Genomic DNA, 13,328 nt, shown 5'->3' on the forward strand with positions numbered 1-13,328 from the left:
ACATATTCTGACCAGGATATGGAATAGGCAAAACAGAATTGGACAAAAAATGTTTTCACAAATTCCACATTTATATTACCCGGGTAGGTAAGATGATATTATTATTATTATTATTATTATTATTATTATTATTATTATTTCTGAGTGACTTTGCTACCTGGAAGTCAGGAGTGTACTCTTGCATCGCTTGGGATTCTGAGATGAAAGGTCCAAATGCTGACCATTTTTTCTTATTTGCAAATCTGGAATAAGAGTGCATCTTCTTAAGTTTTAAAGGAGCCCTTTGCTGTTTGGTTATTCTTCTCATGTAGCCCCAGCCCTCCTATTCTCCTCTTTTACAGAGGAAACTGGTGCTTTTGTTTTGGTGCAGGTCTATTCTATGCTCTCTGGGGTAAGAATTAGCCCACAGACAACACTTACTTCTACGGGCTGAAGATTCTTCAGACACAAGCAGCAGAGAATTTTAATAACATGCAAAACACTGCAATTAAGCAGGTCTTACTGATAGTGTGATTTTTAACGAGTGAAACCTCCATATTCAGAGCTGAATAAAATAAACACACGTCTAACCAACATGGAAATTCTGGAAAATAATATTAAATGAATTCAAGAAGTCTAAAGTTCTTTTAAAGAATGTAAGAGTTTGTCCTTTTCCATTTCAAGGCACCATACAGTTGTAGTAATCCTTTCTAAAGCACACCAGAAAAAAATAAAAAATAAATAAAGCACACCAGGATTCTCAGCAGAAGTGGCCTTTTCCTCCTCAGTCTCAGGAAGGAATGTGTTATGAGTATTCTTTTGTTCTCCAAGGCAAAATCCTAAGTGAAGGAAAGAAGAGGGTCTGCAGCCGGAGAACCGATGCATCCAACGGCAAAAAGACTAAAAGCCAAACTCGGAGTGTGCAAAAATAATGAACCAGTAGAGGGTTCTTATCTCCCCTATTGAGTGAGTAACGTCATTCAGTAGTAGTTCACTGAGCACCTACTATAATGCATGCAACGCACTGGGGAGAGAAGTCAGAAAAGTCTCTGTTCTCCTGGAACACAGAAGGAATGGGGAGGGAGACAGAAATCAAACTGGTTTTCACGAAACTGTTCTATCATAACAGTGATAATGCAGTGAGGCGGCCGTGCTGGGGACAGGACGGCCTAAACCAGGGGCCCGACCTAGTCTGGGAAGTCAGACTTCCGCTTCGCTGCAGAAGGAACCTTTACTCTGGGGTCTGAAGGATGAGCTGAAAGCTAGACGAGTGAAGAAGTGAAGTTTTGGGAGCGAGGAATGCAAAGGTCAGCACAGCTGCGGCATAATGAGGGAGGGGGAGGACAAGTTGAGGCTGGCGAGGCTGGCGAGGCTGACCCGACAGTGGGAAGAGGGAATTCCGCTTCAGGTATGTCGAGCCTGGGGGAGCGATGGGGGAGAGGGTGGACATCTGGGTCGGGACCCTCTAAGCCAGGGTGTGCGGGTGGGAGTCACCAGCGTGTGCACAGCAGCTGAGGTGGTGGGAGGTTGAAACCGTTTCACACCAGGCCACCAGCCTTAACTCTGAAATCAAATTATCTATCCCTTTGACACCCAGGGCTTGCAAAATACAAAGTATCGCAGGTCCACTGGGATGACTTTCCATTTACACAATATAAACGGACAAACTGCAGTTTTTTAACCTCTGTTTTGACGGATGTGAAATAGGAAGTTTTTGTGACCACAAATGCAATCACTAATAATCATTACTGTGGGTCCAAGAAAAAAAAAAAAAAAACCTGGATCTTTTGTGCAACTAAATTAAATAATCACGTTGCCCTGAAAGAACCCTGAATCTACTCACGGAAAGATATTTCATCCTCCCATCAATCTCTGTGCATACATGAGGCACAGAGTAGAAAATGACAATTGGGAAAATGAGGGAGCAGGGGAAAATTAATTATAATTATGGAAATGCAGCTTAAAGAACAAAGGCTTAAATTTGTAACACAGGTCTAAGGGGAAATAATTCTCATAAGCAGCCATTTAAAATGTGAGAAGTCTGCAAATCTGAAGGAAACGTTGTCTGTTTATTAGACGTGTTATTTCTTCTTTCCAATTTAGTAATCAGAAAATTGGTATTCCCAAGCATAAAGGAATAAAACAAGCAAGGGCCTTTCTGCCTGGCTGGACTCCCAGTGGCCATGGTTTAGGAGAAAGAGCTGGAGTCCAACAGCAAAGGCCTGCCCGGGTCTCCCTTCTCGGCACCAGGCCCGTGGCTTCTAACAACTAAAGCTCGACGTTGTTGCTGCTCACGCACCGGGGCTTCCCAAACGTCCAGACCTTCCGCTGGCCGCTTTGCACTCTACCTGGATCTTCTCATCCCCTCGGTCCTTACAGAATGTGAGTGGCCTCGCATAGAAACCATGACCAGCAAGATCACAGAGGACTCAGCTCCCCAGAGAAATCTCCCCGTCGTTGGATTCCGGGATGGGGGAAAAGAGACTAACACGTCTCGGCGGGGACTCTCGTGGTTCTAGATCGTCGCTTGGCTCTGGTCAACCCAGTGACATAACCTTGCACAAAACGCAAGCACAGTGAACACCAGAACCTTGGGGGAAGTTCAGTCACCCTAATTCAAAATCTTAGCGGGCAAGAGCCAGAGTGGAGTGTCTCGGGGGGGGGGGGGGGTCCAAGGAGAATTACCAGGGGCTGGGGGATGGCATGGCATCCAGTCGAAGTCCCCTTCGCTGCCCCTATGACATGCAGAGCCGAGAGCCTGGAGAGGCAGGATGGCAGTCCGAGGAAGGAAATCGGAGGCAGTACCCCTCACCCCCCGAGACACGCAGGGGAAGAGCTGCCAAAGAGTGAGTCCAGTTTCTTGAGGCTTGTGGGAGTCGCCCCTATAACAGGGTGAGAAGGAGCAAGGGAAACCACAGCCAGGAGGTCTGGGGAAGGCAGGCGGTAACTTCAGACCCCCCTCCTCCTCCGCAGCCTGCAGCAGTGTGCGTGGAGATCCAAGGGCAGGGGCCAGGCAGCATCCTCAGGGCAAGGCAAGCAAGGCCTCAGCCAGATGGAATCAGGAAGGGACCATGGGTGGGGCTGAGGGGAGGGGGCCTCGCTGAAGGAGCCCCTGGTGAGGAGCCAGGTGAAATTCAACACTCACAGAGGACGGACCCAGAGGGGCTCTTGATCACCGCACCCCCACTGCCCCACAAGCCAGGGGCCAGGAACTTTGCTTCCCCATCTCTCATCCATCTCGGCCCAAATTTGAGGAGCTGAGCCTCAACCCCTCTTCAAGGGGAGGATGTTTAGAGCCGAGCCATGTGAACCTCCATCCTCAGGCCTGTGTTGGGGGGTCAGGAAGGAGACGGGACATAAAGGAGTTTGAGATTAACGTTTTAAATTGGATTACAGGGCAGCCCCAGTGGCTCAGCGGTTGAGCATCTGCCTTTGGCTCAGGGCATGATCCTGCAGTCCTGGGATGGAGTCCAGCATCGGGCTCCCTGCATGGGGCCTGCTTCTCCCTCTGCCTGTGTCTCTGCCTCTCTCTGTGTGTCTCTAATGAATGAATGAATGAATGAATGAATGAATAAATAAATAAATAAATAAATAAATAAATAAATAAATAAATAAATAGGATTAGAGGGCAGCCTGGGTGGCTCAGCGGTTTAGCACCGCCTTCAGCCCAGAGTGTGATCCTGGAGACCTGCGGTCGGGTCCCGCATCGGGCTCCCTGCATGGAGCCTGCCACTCCCTCTGCCTGTGTCTCTGCCCCACCCCCTCAAATAAATAAATAAAATCTTTAAATAAATAAATAAATAAATAATCCTAAATAAATAAAAATAAATAAATAAATAAATAAATAAATAAATAAATAGGATTAGACCTTCAAGAACCAAAGGGTAGGCAGAAAGTAATAGAATCTGCCAAAGATGTTGCAGAGTGCTTTTAAAGGCATCAGTTGGAGAAAAATTCAACAAGTTCTTGTATGTGCTACGCTAAGTTGAGAATACCCAATAAACAAGCCGCGGATGGAATGCGCACCATTGAGAAATACAGAAATTAACCTCACCTTTCAAAATATAAAACAAATAGCATTTCATTGAGAATTTTTTGTAAGTCCGAGAAATGAAGGAAGAGCACCTGTTCCCAAAAAGCTATAGAATCATTCTGCTTCATACGAGCTCATATAAAAGGTCATTTCCTTGGTGTTGTAACTAGCACGCAAGTATCTGTAAGGCTGGCTGCAATTTGTCTCAGACAGTGGGAAGAGGAAAAGTGCATACATCCAGTCCATTCATCCACAGCAAATTCTCCAATCACCCTCTGTTAAAAGTGGGATGAGGAGAGAAGGTTAAAAATAAAATAAAATTTTTTTAATAAAAAATAATAATAAAATAAAATTTAAAAATTTTTTAAATAAAACAAGCCCTTGGAAAGAAGTGTATAAGTCACTTGTCCTGAATCACAGCATTTTGCTGACAGCAGCTTGATCCCACGGGGAACAACTCACCCAGAGCAACCCAGCTGGAGGGCAGCGCCCATAAGGTGCCACGCCTGGATCAGGCCGTGCCTGCCGCCACCTAGGCCTCTGCTGCCACTGGCATGTCTGCAAGCTGCACCTGAACACCACAGACCTGAAAGAAGACCTCACTAGAAGCTTTGTGCCTCAGTGGCCATCCTTTAGGGGTGGGGGTGGGGGGGAGACATGAGGAGAGGGCTAAAGAGGAATTCACCGGGCAAGGCCGCTTCCAGGATCACTTGTATTATAATTTATAAAATTTAAACCACTCAATACATTTTCTCCCTTACCGTCTACCTTCCTTTTTTTTTTCCACCCTCTCTCTCAACTTATGCTTGCAATTTTTTGCATGCAGTATTACTCCCCAAGAGATAATACTTTTTTTTTGTTTTTTAAGCAATCTCTGTGCCCAGTGTGGGGCTTGAACTCATGACCCCGGGATCAAGAGTCGCACGCTCTACCGACTGAGCCAGCCAGGCGCTCCCAGGAGATGATGCTTTTGATCTTAATGATGCTCACAAAACTTGACCGTCGCTGCCTTGAGTAATTCTATGCGTACTCGTATTTTCTGGACCTGGAAGATGTTTATACAATTGTTGGATAGAAAAAGCATCATTTGCCTCAGCAATGAAACTAATAGAAGATCTAGTAATGCCCCCAAACCCCTAAAGTTGCTGCTTAAGTCACAGCATGTTAATAAAACAGCCTCATTAACGAGAACCATAATTCATTCCTGGCATTCTTCCTTCTTTTTCCAGGAAAGATGGAAGTCCGTGTAGGGGGAGGGAACTTCTCCACTCTGCTTTTTTGAATATAATGACGTTTGTCCCGAAAGCTCTCCTCTCAGTCCTAACTCCTGGTCTCTCCATGGTCAAGGGAACTCAGGAGCACCTGTGGACGCGTGCACGCACATGTGCAAACACGTGTATACACACACACCCCTCCTCCCGAAAGGGAAATATAACTTTTCTTTCTTTTTTAAGATTTTATTTATTTATTCATGGGAGACACAGAGTGAGGGGCAGAGACACAGGCAGAGGGAGAAGCAGGCTCCCTGCAAGGTACCCGATGTTGGACTCGATCCCAGGACCCCAGGATCACGCCCTGGGCCGGAGGCAGATGCTCAGCCCCAGAGCCCCCAGGGGTCCCGGGAAACATAACTTTCTGCCAGTGCAAAGCTATCTACAAACTTTACAGTCAAAAGAGCATCTTACTGTCTCTTGATCACCATCTTGCCAGCTTTGCCTTCCCACATCCCGGCCTGTAGGACACTCTCATTCACCACATACCCGTCCTGATGTCTGACTACACGGAGACCTCAACCGTTACTGCTAGTGGGAACTCTGGAAGCTGACCAAACCCTCGTTTTGGAGAGAGAGAGAGAGAGAAACTGAGGCTCCCCAAAGGTGACAAAGGCAACACAAGTTAGTAGTGAAAATAGGAACAGAACTAGTCTCCGGGATCCCACCCGAGCCCACCTTCTCTTACAATAGTCGAGTCTCTAAATTCACGTCACTGAGTAGGCCTCTGGCCACGAAAAGGAGGGTAGGTGAAAAGTAACCCATTAAATTAATTAACTAAATTAATTAGTTGCATTAGAGGGTTGCTTGAGGCAAAGTGAAAGTACATATAAGGCACTTTTTGAGAAGACATATTACGCACTTAATAATAAGAGAACTGTCACCTTATCCCTAGGTAGCAAGAGAGACTCCTAATAGAGTCCAAAACCTTTCTACTGTAGATTTGTGATGGTCATTCAGAAACATTCAATATAACATCACAGCAACAGAAATAAATTTCAATATAAGCTGGGATGATACCATAATGACTTAAAGGAAAGCAATTAATAATTCTTTCCGGGGATCCCTGGGTGGCGCAGTGGTTTAGCGCCTGCCTTTGGCCCAGGGCGCGATCCTGGAGACCCGGGATCGAATCCCACATCAGGCTCCCGGTGCATGGAGCCTGCTTCTCCCTCTGCCTGTGTCTCTGCCTCTCTCTCTCTCTCACTGTGTGCCTATCATGAATGGATAAAAATTAAAAAAAAAAAAAAAAAATTTAAAAAAAAAAAATAATAATAATTCTTTCCAACATCACAAGTATAACAGTGCATGAAAACAAAAATTAAGTCACCTCTCAATTTATTCTCTTAAGGAACTCAAATGTGTGGAAAACCTTATGTGCAAAATATATATATATATACATAAATTGCAAATACACTGATTATTGATTTAAGAATCTGTCTCAGGGGTGGCTCAGCAGTTGAGCATCTGCCTTGGGCCCAGGCTGTGTCCCCGGGGTCCCGGGATCAAGTCCCGCATCCAGCTCCCTGCATGGAGCCTGCTTCTCCCTCTGCCTGGGTCTCTCATGAATAAATACATAAGGATCTGTCTCAGGTTGGAAAAAAAAAAAAAAATGCCACAATTCACTACAACCAAGAAGGCAATTTTCAAATAAGAATATTTCATGCAAAAAAAAAAAATTCATGCAAGTACAGTCTATTACAACATGTTAGAGGCCCCTGACTGGCTCAGTTGGTAGAGCATGTGACTCTCGATCTCAGGGTTATAAATTTGAGCTGCACATTGGGTGTAGAGGTTGCTTTAAAATAAAATCTTAAAAACAAACAAACAAGATTCATACTACACAAATACCAAGTGAATAAATGCCAAGTACAAAAAAAAAAAAAAAAAAACCCTCAGCAATGGGCTTCTTCGGCAAAAACACAATCCCTTTTGGATCAACAGATTCCCTAAAAATCTGGGCAAAGGACGGAGGAGTGGGAAACGAAAAACACAGCTTTTTGTAATTCCTATCAGGGTTCCTCTCATCACTGAACACAGAATTATGTCGATTTAACCGGGTCATTTTTGTCAGCCAATTTAGATCATTTCCTAACTTTCCCAGCTATTTCGTTCCTACCATTAGGATTGTTGCAAAGATGAAAGAGAAGATAAAACACTGAAAAAAAAACAGACTCTTAGCAGTGTTTTCCTTTGGGTTGTGGGATTGTGGGTAATGAGAACATATCACCCTCCATACTCAGAAAATGAGGCTATAAGGAACTGTGAAACAACATACAAGGGCTACTTTTACTTATTTATTTATTTTTTTACTTTTATTGGCCCTTTGTAGCCCAAATAGTCCTCTTTTTAATGTAGCTCTTGCTACTGATTAAAACTGTATGTAAAGGGCAGCCCGGGTGGCTCAGCAGTTTAGTGCTGCCTTCAGCCCAGGGCGTGATCCTGGAGACCCAGGATCAAGTCCCGCACCGGGCTCCCTGCATGGAGCCTGCTTCTCTCTGTCTGTCTCTCTCTCTCTGTGTCTCTCATGAATAAATAAATAAAATCTTTAAAAAAAAAAAAAACTACATGTAAAGAGTGACCAGCACCATTTACACAGCAAAGTCTACGTAGTCTAAGTCTATTATCTTGCAGAGGAAGTGGGGTGGGTTTTTTTTTTCCTGTTTATAATGGAAGAGATTTTCTTTGTTTTGATTGATTTGGTTATATAAGAAAAGTTATCAACATAGACAAGGAGAAGCCAAGCTAGTGGACAAAACGCCTCCAAATGCTCATCCCATATTCCAGAAGCCCCCTTCCGGAAGATACCTGACATCTCTGACTCAACGTGGTGTCCTGCCCTCGCTCTCCTCTCAGGCACGTTCTGAAATCCTCTACAAAGATGTTATCACTAGAGCTCCCCTGGCCTCCCAAGTCTCCCTTAAATCAAACAGGTTCCTGTCTTGATATTCGTGTTTGCGAAGGTAAGTAAAGAGGAAGAGTAGGGGCCTCACTCTCTGCAGAATTACCCATCCTTAGGCGTAGAAATCCATAATGCTACCCGAGCTCCGTAAAGCTTTTGCTTTCTTGTAAATGAATAACACCACGATTCTAATGGGCTTTAGTGCTTTTAACCTTGGGAAGATCTGGTATCTCGGATTCCTTCCAGAAGAGTCCTAAAAATGCAAGCAACCAAACCATATTTTAGGTGCTGTACTGCCCCCTTGTGTATCTCATGATCAGCGAAAAGGCAGCTCACAGAACACGGGGATCTTAACTCTCAGAAGTGCTTCAGTAGGATCTCAGGTGTTAGGACTAGAGACAACCTCGAAATCATCAAGACCGGCACGTGCACTTCACAGGGAGAGAACGGAGCTCTTGAACGATGGTACTGGGGACGCCCGGGTGGCTCAGCAGTTGGGTGTCTGCCTTCGGCTCAGGGCGTGACCCCAGGGTCCTGGGATCGAGTCCCACATCGGGCTCCCTGCATGGAGCCTGCTTCTCCCTCTGCCTGGGTCTCTGCCTCTCTCTCTGTGTCTCTCAGGAATAAATAAAATAAATAATAAATAAATAAAAACTTCAAAAAAAATTTTTTTTTAATTTAAAAAAGGAAAAAAAAAATAAAAATAAAAATAAAAATAAAAAAGGATGGTACCAGTTGCTCCAGACCACAGCCTGGCTAGTTAGTAGCGGAGCAAATACTGCTGGACAGGACTTCAGCCTGTGCCAGAACTCTTAGCCTCCGCTTCTCTCTTGCAATGGGGATGAGCAGCCTGGGAGAAGAGAAACGATGGGGTTTTGGGGTTCGAAAAGATCAGAGGTTGAAATTTAGCTCCCGCTTCACGACGTCGCCGAGCCTCCACTTCCTCTGCACAAAATAGGATAAATAATGGGCATCGCGATGGTGTCGGAGAAGGCAGGGCGCCGGGGTCGTCCAGGCCGCGGCCCGAGACAGCAACCTGCTAAGCGACAACACGACTAAAAAATGCGTAGAAAACGGTCTTTAGGTCGTCGTCGCTTTTGAGATCTCCGGACGAGGCTGTGGAGGCCTTTGAATCTGCACTTTGTCTCGTCGGGCACAAGGCAAGACTCGAAAAAACTAAAGCCCGTCTTCTGACGCCTGGGTTTGCTCAGCCGTCACACCTACCCCTGATTACAAACACGGCACCTCCGTGACAGGTGCGGCAGCGAGCAGGAGCCCGGCGTCAGCTCTGGCCACCCTGAGGGCCACAGCCCCGCCGCCCTTGGCGAGGAGACGCCGGGCCTGAGCCCTGACCTTGCCGGGGTTACCTGGGTCCACGTGGGCGGTCACCTGGCCCCGCTCCCGTCCCGGGGAGGGACCTGGAGGTGAGGGGCCCCTCACCTGGTGAAGCCCGAGGGCCGGGGAGCCGGACGCAGAGAACGAACACAAAGACACGTGGTGACCCCGGAGGCCCTTCCATAAGGCAGGTAAGGCCGCGCTTCTCTTAAGCGTGATGCAAAGCGGTGGTAAAGCGCGAGACTGTCACCGCCGTCACCGACTGGGGAGGCAACAGTAACCGGGGAGGGTCAGAGGCCCGGCTGGCAGGATGGGGACGCGGCCCGCCGAGCCAGGGCTCCCCCTGGGCCCCACGCAGCCCGCGGCCCGATGGAGAGGCCCCCGACGCCCCGGGCCCCTGCACAGCCCGGGCTCCTGAATGCCACTCGGGGCACAGCAGGACGGCCGAGGCCCCGGCCCTGGCCCGGCCACTAGGCCAGCACATGGCGGCAGGGACGGTGGCCGTCCCGAGCGGGCCCGGGGACACCGAGCTGAGCCCGCGTGAGGCCCTGGAGGGGGCAGCCGCGTTCGGGCAGCTTGGCCACCAGCAAGGTCCCCGAAGCCCGGGGTCCCGCCGACGGCCCCGCCGCCTGCGCCCGAAGCGCTGGCCACACGGGAGGCCACACCGGGAGGCGGGACAGGACAGGACCCCCAGGTCCCCGAGGCCCAAGAGGCCGCTCACCGTGGAACACGCTGTTGTCCACCAGGAAATGCCGCCGGTACTGCACGCGGCTCCTTCCCTCCGCGTTCCAGGAGCTCATGGTCGGGGCGCCTCCGGCACAGCATCAACGCCGAGCTCTGTCGGGAAACGATGCGACAAACGTGAGGACGGTGGCAGCCACACGCTCGGGCCCAGGTGGCGCGGGGCCGCGGTGTCCCAGCGCTCCGGGGCACACGGGCCGCTCGCAACCTGTCCACACGCGGCCCTCAAGCCCCGGGGCCTCCGGAGTGTCCCACAAGCCTCCCCGGGGAGCAGGAGGTCACTTCGGACGGCAGCCTTCGGGCCTCAGGCACTGCTGCCCCAGGGCCTCCCGGCGGGGAGTCCGTTCCAGGCCTGGTCTGCACGCTCCAGGCCTCACCCCCGGGCGGCCAGACCCAAACGGCCAAGGCCCGAACGTCTCAGGAATCTGGGGCAGACCCTCATTCTCCGTTCCCCAGTTCTGTCCCCGCACCCCCCGGGCGGCCTCTGCCATCAGCCCCCAGGAGCCTCAGAAACTGGGACGGTGTCCAGCGAGCCACGGCCAGGCCAGCCACAGTCCCGGCGCCCGCCTCCCTCTTCCCGCTGCACTGGCCGTTCAGGACCGCCAAGGCCTAGGTGGGCCACAGGGAGCCCGCGGGGGGAGTAGAACCGGTCACAGGTCTCGGGCAGGGTGAGTAAGCAGCGGCGCCCAGCCCTGGCCACGGCTTGCCCCTCCCCGGGGACCGCAACACCACAGCAGGGGCTGGAGAGGCGGCGATCGGAGCTGATGGATGAGACGCCTCCAGGAGCTGGGTGCGTGACCCTGAGCAAGGCCCCATCGTTCACAGGATCTGGCTACGGCAACTCTGCAGAATCCCAGCTTCTCTTCTGGCCACAGAGTAAGGCCGGGCAACCCCACGCAGGGCTGGCAGGGAGGAAGACCCACAGGTGGGGAACGAGTCGTTATCTGCCCTACTGGAACAATCTAGAGTCTTGCAAAGATACTCCAGGATGAAGTCGGACACTTGGTGACAAAAACTACGGCTCGGAGCTTTGTCTGTTCATCAGTGGAACAACTGGTGAGGGCTCCTGAAGCTCTGGCCTGGGCTCCTCCTGGGCTCAAAGCCCCACGCGGAAGCCCCCCCTACGGCAATCCTCCTGGACTCCAGCTACCCCCCCTTTCTTCGGGCTCCATGCCTCACCTCCCGGGTCTTCTGCCTCCTCCCCACCCGGCTAAGTCAGGCTGTCACTCCCACCCCCTCAGGCTAATGATGAGTCCCATACTCTCAAGTTAAAATCACCCACGGGTCCAGCTGTAAGAGATGACAGCAGGCAACTGGTTACCGGAGACAATATCCCCTCCTACCCAGTGCTGAGTATTACACACAGATCTTCCTTAAGAAAGTATTTTTAGTTATGTGAGTAAGGTAGTTGTATGCGCTCATTAATTTTTTTTAAAGTCATCACTGAAAGTCATCAAAAATCCTTAAACATTTAAACACCCCTCTTATAAAGTAAATAAATAAATAATAAATAAATAAAAATAAAACACAATAATAACCATGTAAATTTATAAATAAATAAATAAATAGAGATCCCTCTTCCCTCATTCATGTCCCTCTCGTAGAATGACCCCTTTGATTGGTGGGTATCATTCCAGTTCTTTTTCTATGCATTTACATATATATATATGTAAGTATGTATATAAAATACCTACACATACGTGCAATTTTAAAAATATCTATGTGGTTTTTTTAAAAATATCTATTCAAGAGAGAGTGCATGCACAAGCAGGAATAGGGACAGAGAATCTCAAGCAGACTCTCACTGAGCACAGAGCCTGACACGTGCCTCGATCCTACACCCTGAGATCATGACCTGAGCCGCAATCAAGAGTCAGACACTCAGCTGACTGAGCCAGCCAGGCACCTCAAAGACATCTATATTTTTTTTAATAGTACCTTTCTGCATGAATTGGAAATAATTTCAGTGTTATCGGTAGTACCCATTGCCTATAAAATTGTATTGATTTTTCATATTAGAAATATTTGGGGTTACACGGGATAAAAGAGAACCCTGTTTCTATTCACGCTCATTTTTCCTTGCTCACTTGATCTTAGGGTTTGTTTACCTTTGTCGTTCTTTCTTTTGCCCCCTTGTTTCATTCTCAATCCAGGGAAGGTTAGTGGAATCAGAAGATGAAAGAATAATGTGCATTCGTGTATCGTGAGCAAAACATAAGAACATACCTGACTCTCACTTGGCTTCCTCTAAGGGTAGCAACCGGACTTGAAGTCACACCTTCGTATTCCAAACCCAAGATTCTAGACATGACAGGCTAGAAGGAATTAGGCTATTCCATACTGTGGTGGGTTTGTTTTGGGGTTTTTTAAGATTTATTTATTTGAGAGACAGAGAGAGGAGAGAGAGTGACAGAGGGTGCATGCATGCAAGCAGAGGGGAAGGGCAGACAGAGGGAGAGGAAGAGAGAGAATTTTCAGCAGACTCCCCCACTGAGCACAGAGCCCACCGCGGGGCTCAATCCCATGACCCTGAAATCATGAGCTGAGCTGAAATCAGAGTCATGTGCTTAACGGACTGAGCCACCCAGATGCCCGATTATGGTGGGTTATAAATATGTCCTATAGGGCAGCCCTGGTGGCTTAGAGGTTTAGCCATCTTCAGCCCAGGGCGTGATCCTGGGGACCCGGGATCAAGTCCCGCATCAGGCTCCCTGCATGGAGCCTGCTTCTCCCTCTGCCTGTGTCTGCCTCTCTCTCTCTCTCTCTGTGTCTCATGAATTAATAAATAAAATATTAAATAAATAAATAAATCCTATAAATCCTTGTACATTCCTCCCACCCTTCAAATGGTGGAATCTAAGGGGAATCTAATTCTCCTTCCTTTGAATATGGGCTGGACTCAGTGGCTCATTTCTAACAAAATCAGTTGTAATTGATGCTATGAGTCTTCCAAAACGAGATCATACAAAGGATACAGCTTCTGTCTGGCTCCCTATCTCTCTCAGGACACTCACCCTGATGTAAGGAAGCCCGGATACGAGTGTTCCAACTGATAGCACCAGCTAGG

General features: G+C 48.5%; 1 protein-coding gene across 4 annotated transcripts in view; it reads right to left on the reverse strand.

Annotated features, from left to right (window-relative positions):
- The window catches only part of PLCH1 (phospholipase C eta 1), a 192,625-nt gene that overhangs the window by 154,802 nt on the left and 24,495 nt on the right, over window positions 1–13,328 (reverse strand). For all 4 annotated transcript variants that reach the window (XM_041734565.1, XM_041734568.1, XM_041734567.1 and 1 more), the window contains exon 2: window positions 10,242–10,357. In XM_041734565.1, coding sequence (XP_041590499.1) covers window positions 10,242–10,320 — 79 coding nt within the window. In that variant the 5' untranslated portion in view covers window positions 10,321–10,357. The remainder of the gene's footprint in view (window positions 1–10,241; window positions 10,358–13,328) is intronic.

The sequence above is a fragment of the Vulpes lagopus genome, chromosome 19, assembly GCF_018345385.1.
Source record: "Vulpes lagopus strain Blue_001 chromosome 19, ASM1834538v1, whole genome shotgun sequence".
NCBI classification, from domain to species: Eukaryota; Metazoa; Chordata; class Mammalia; order Carnivora; family Canidae; genus Vulpes; species Vulpes lagopus.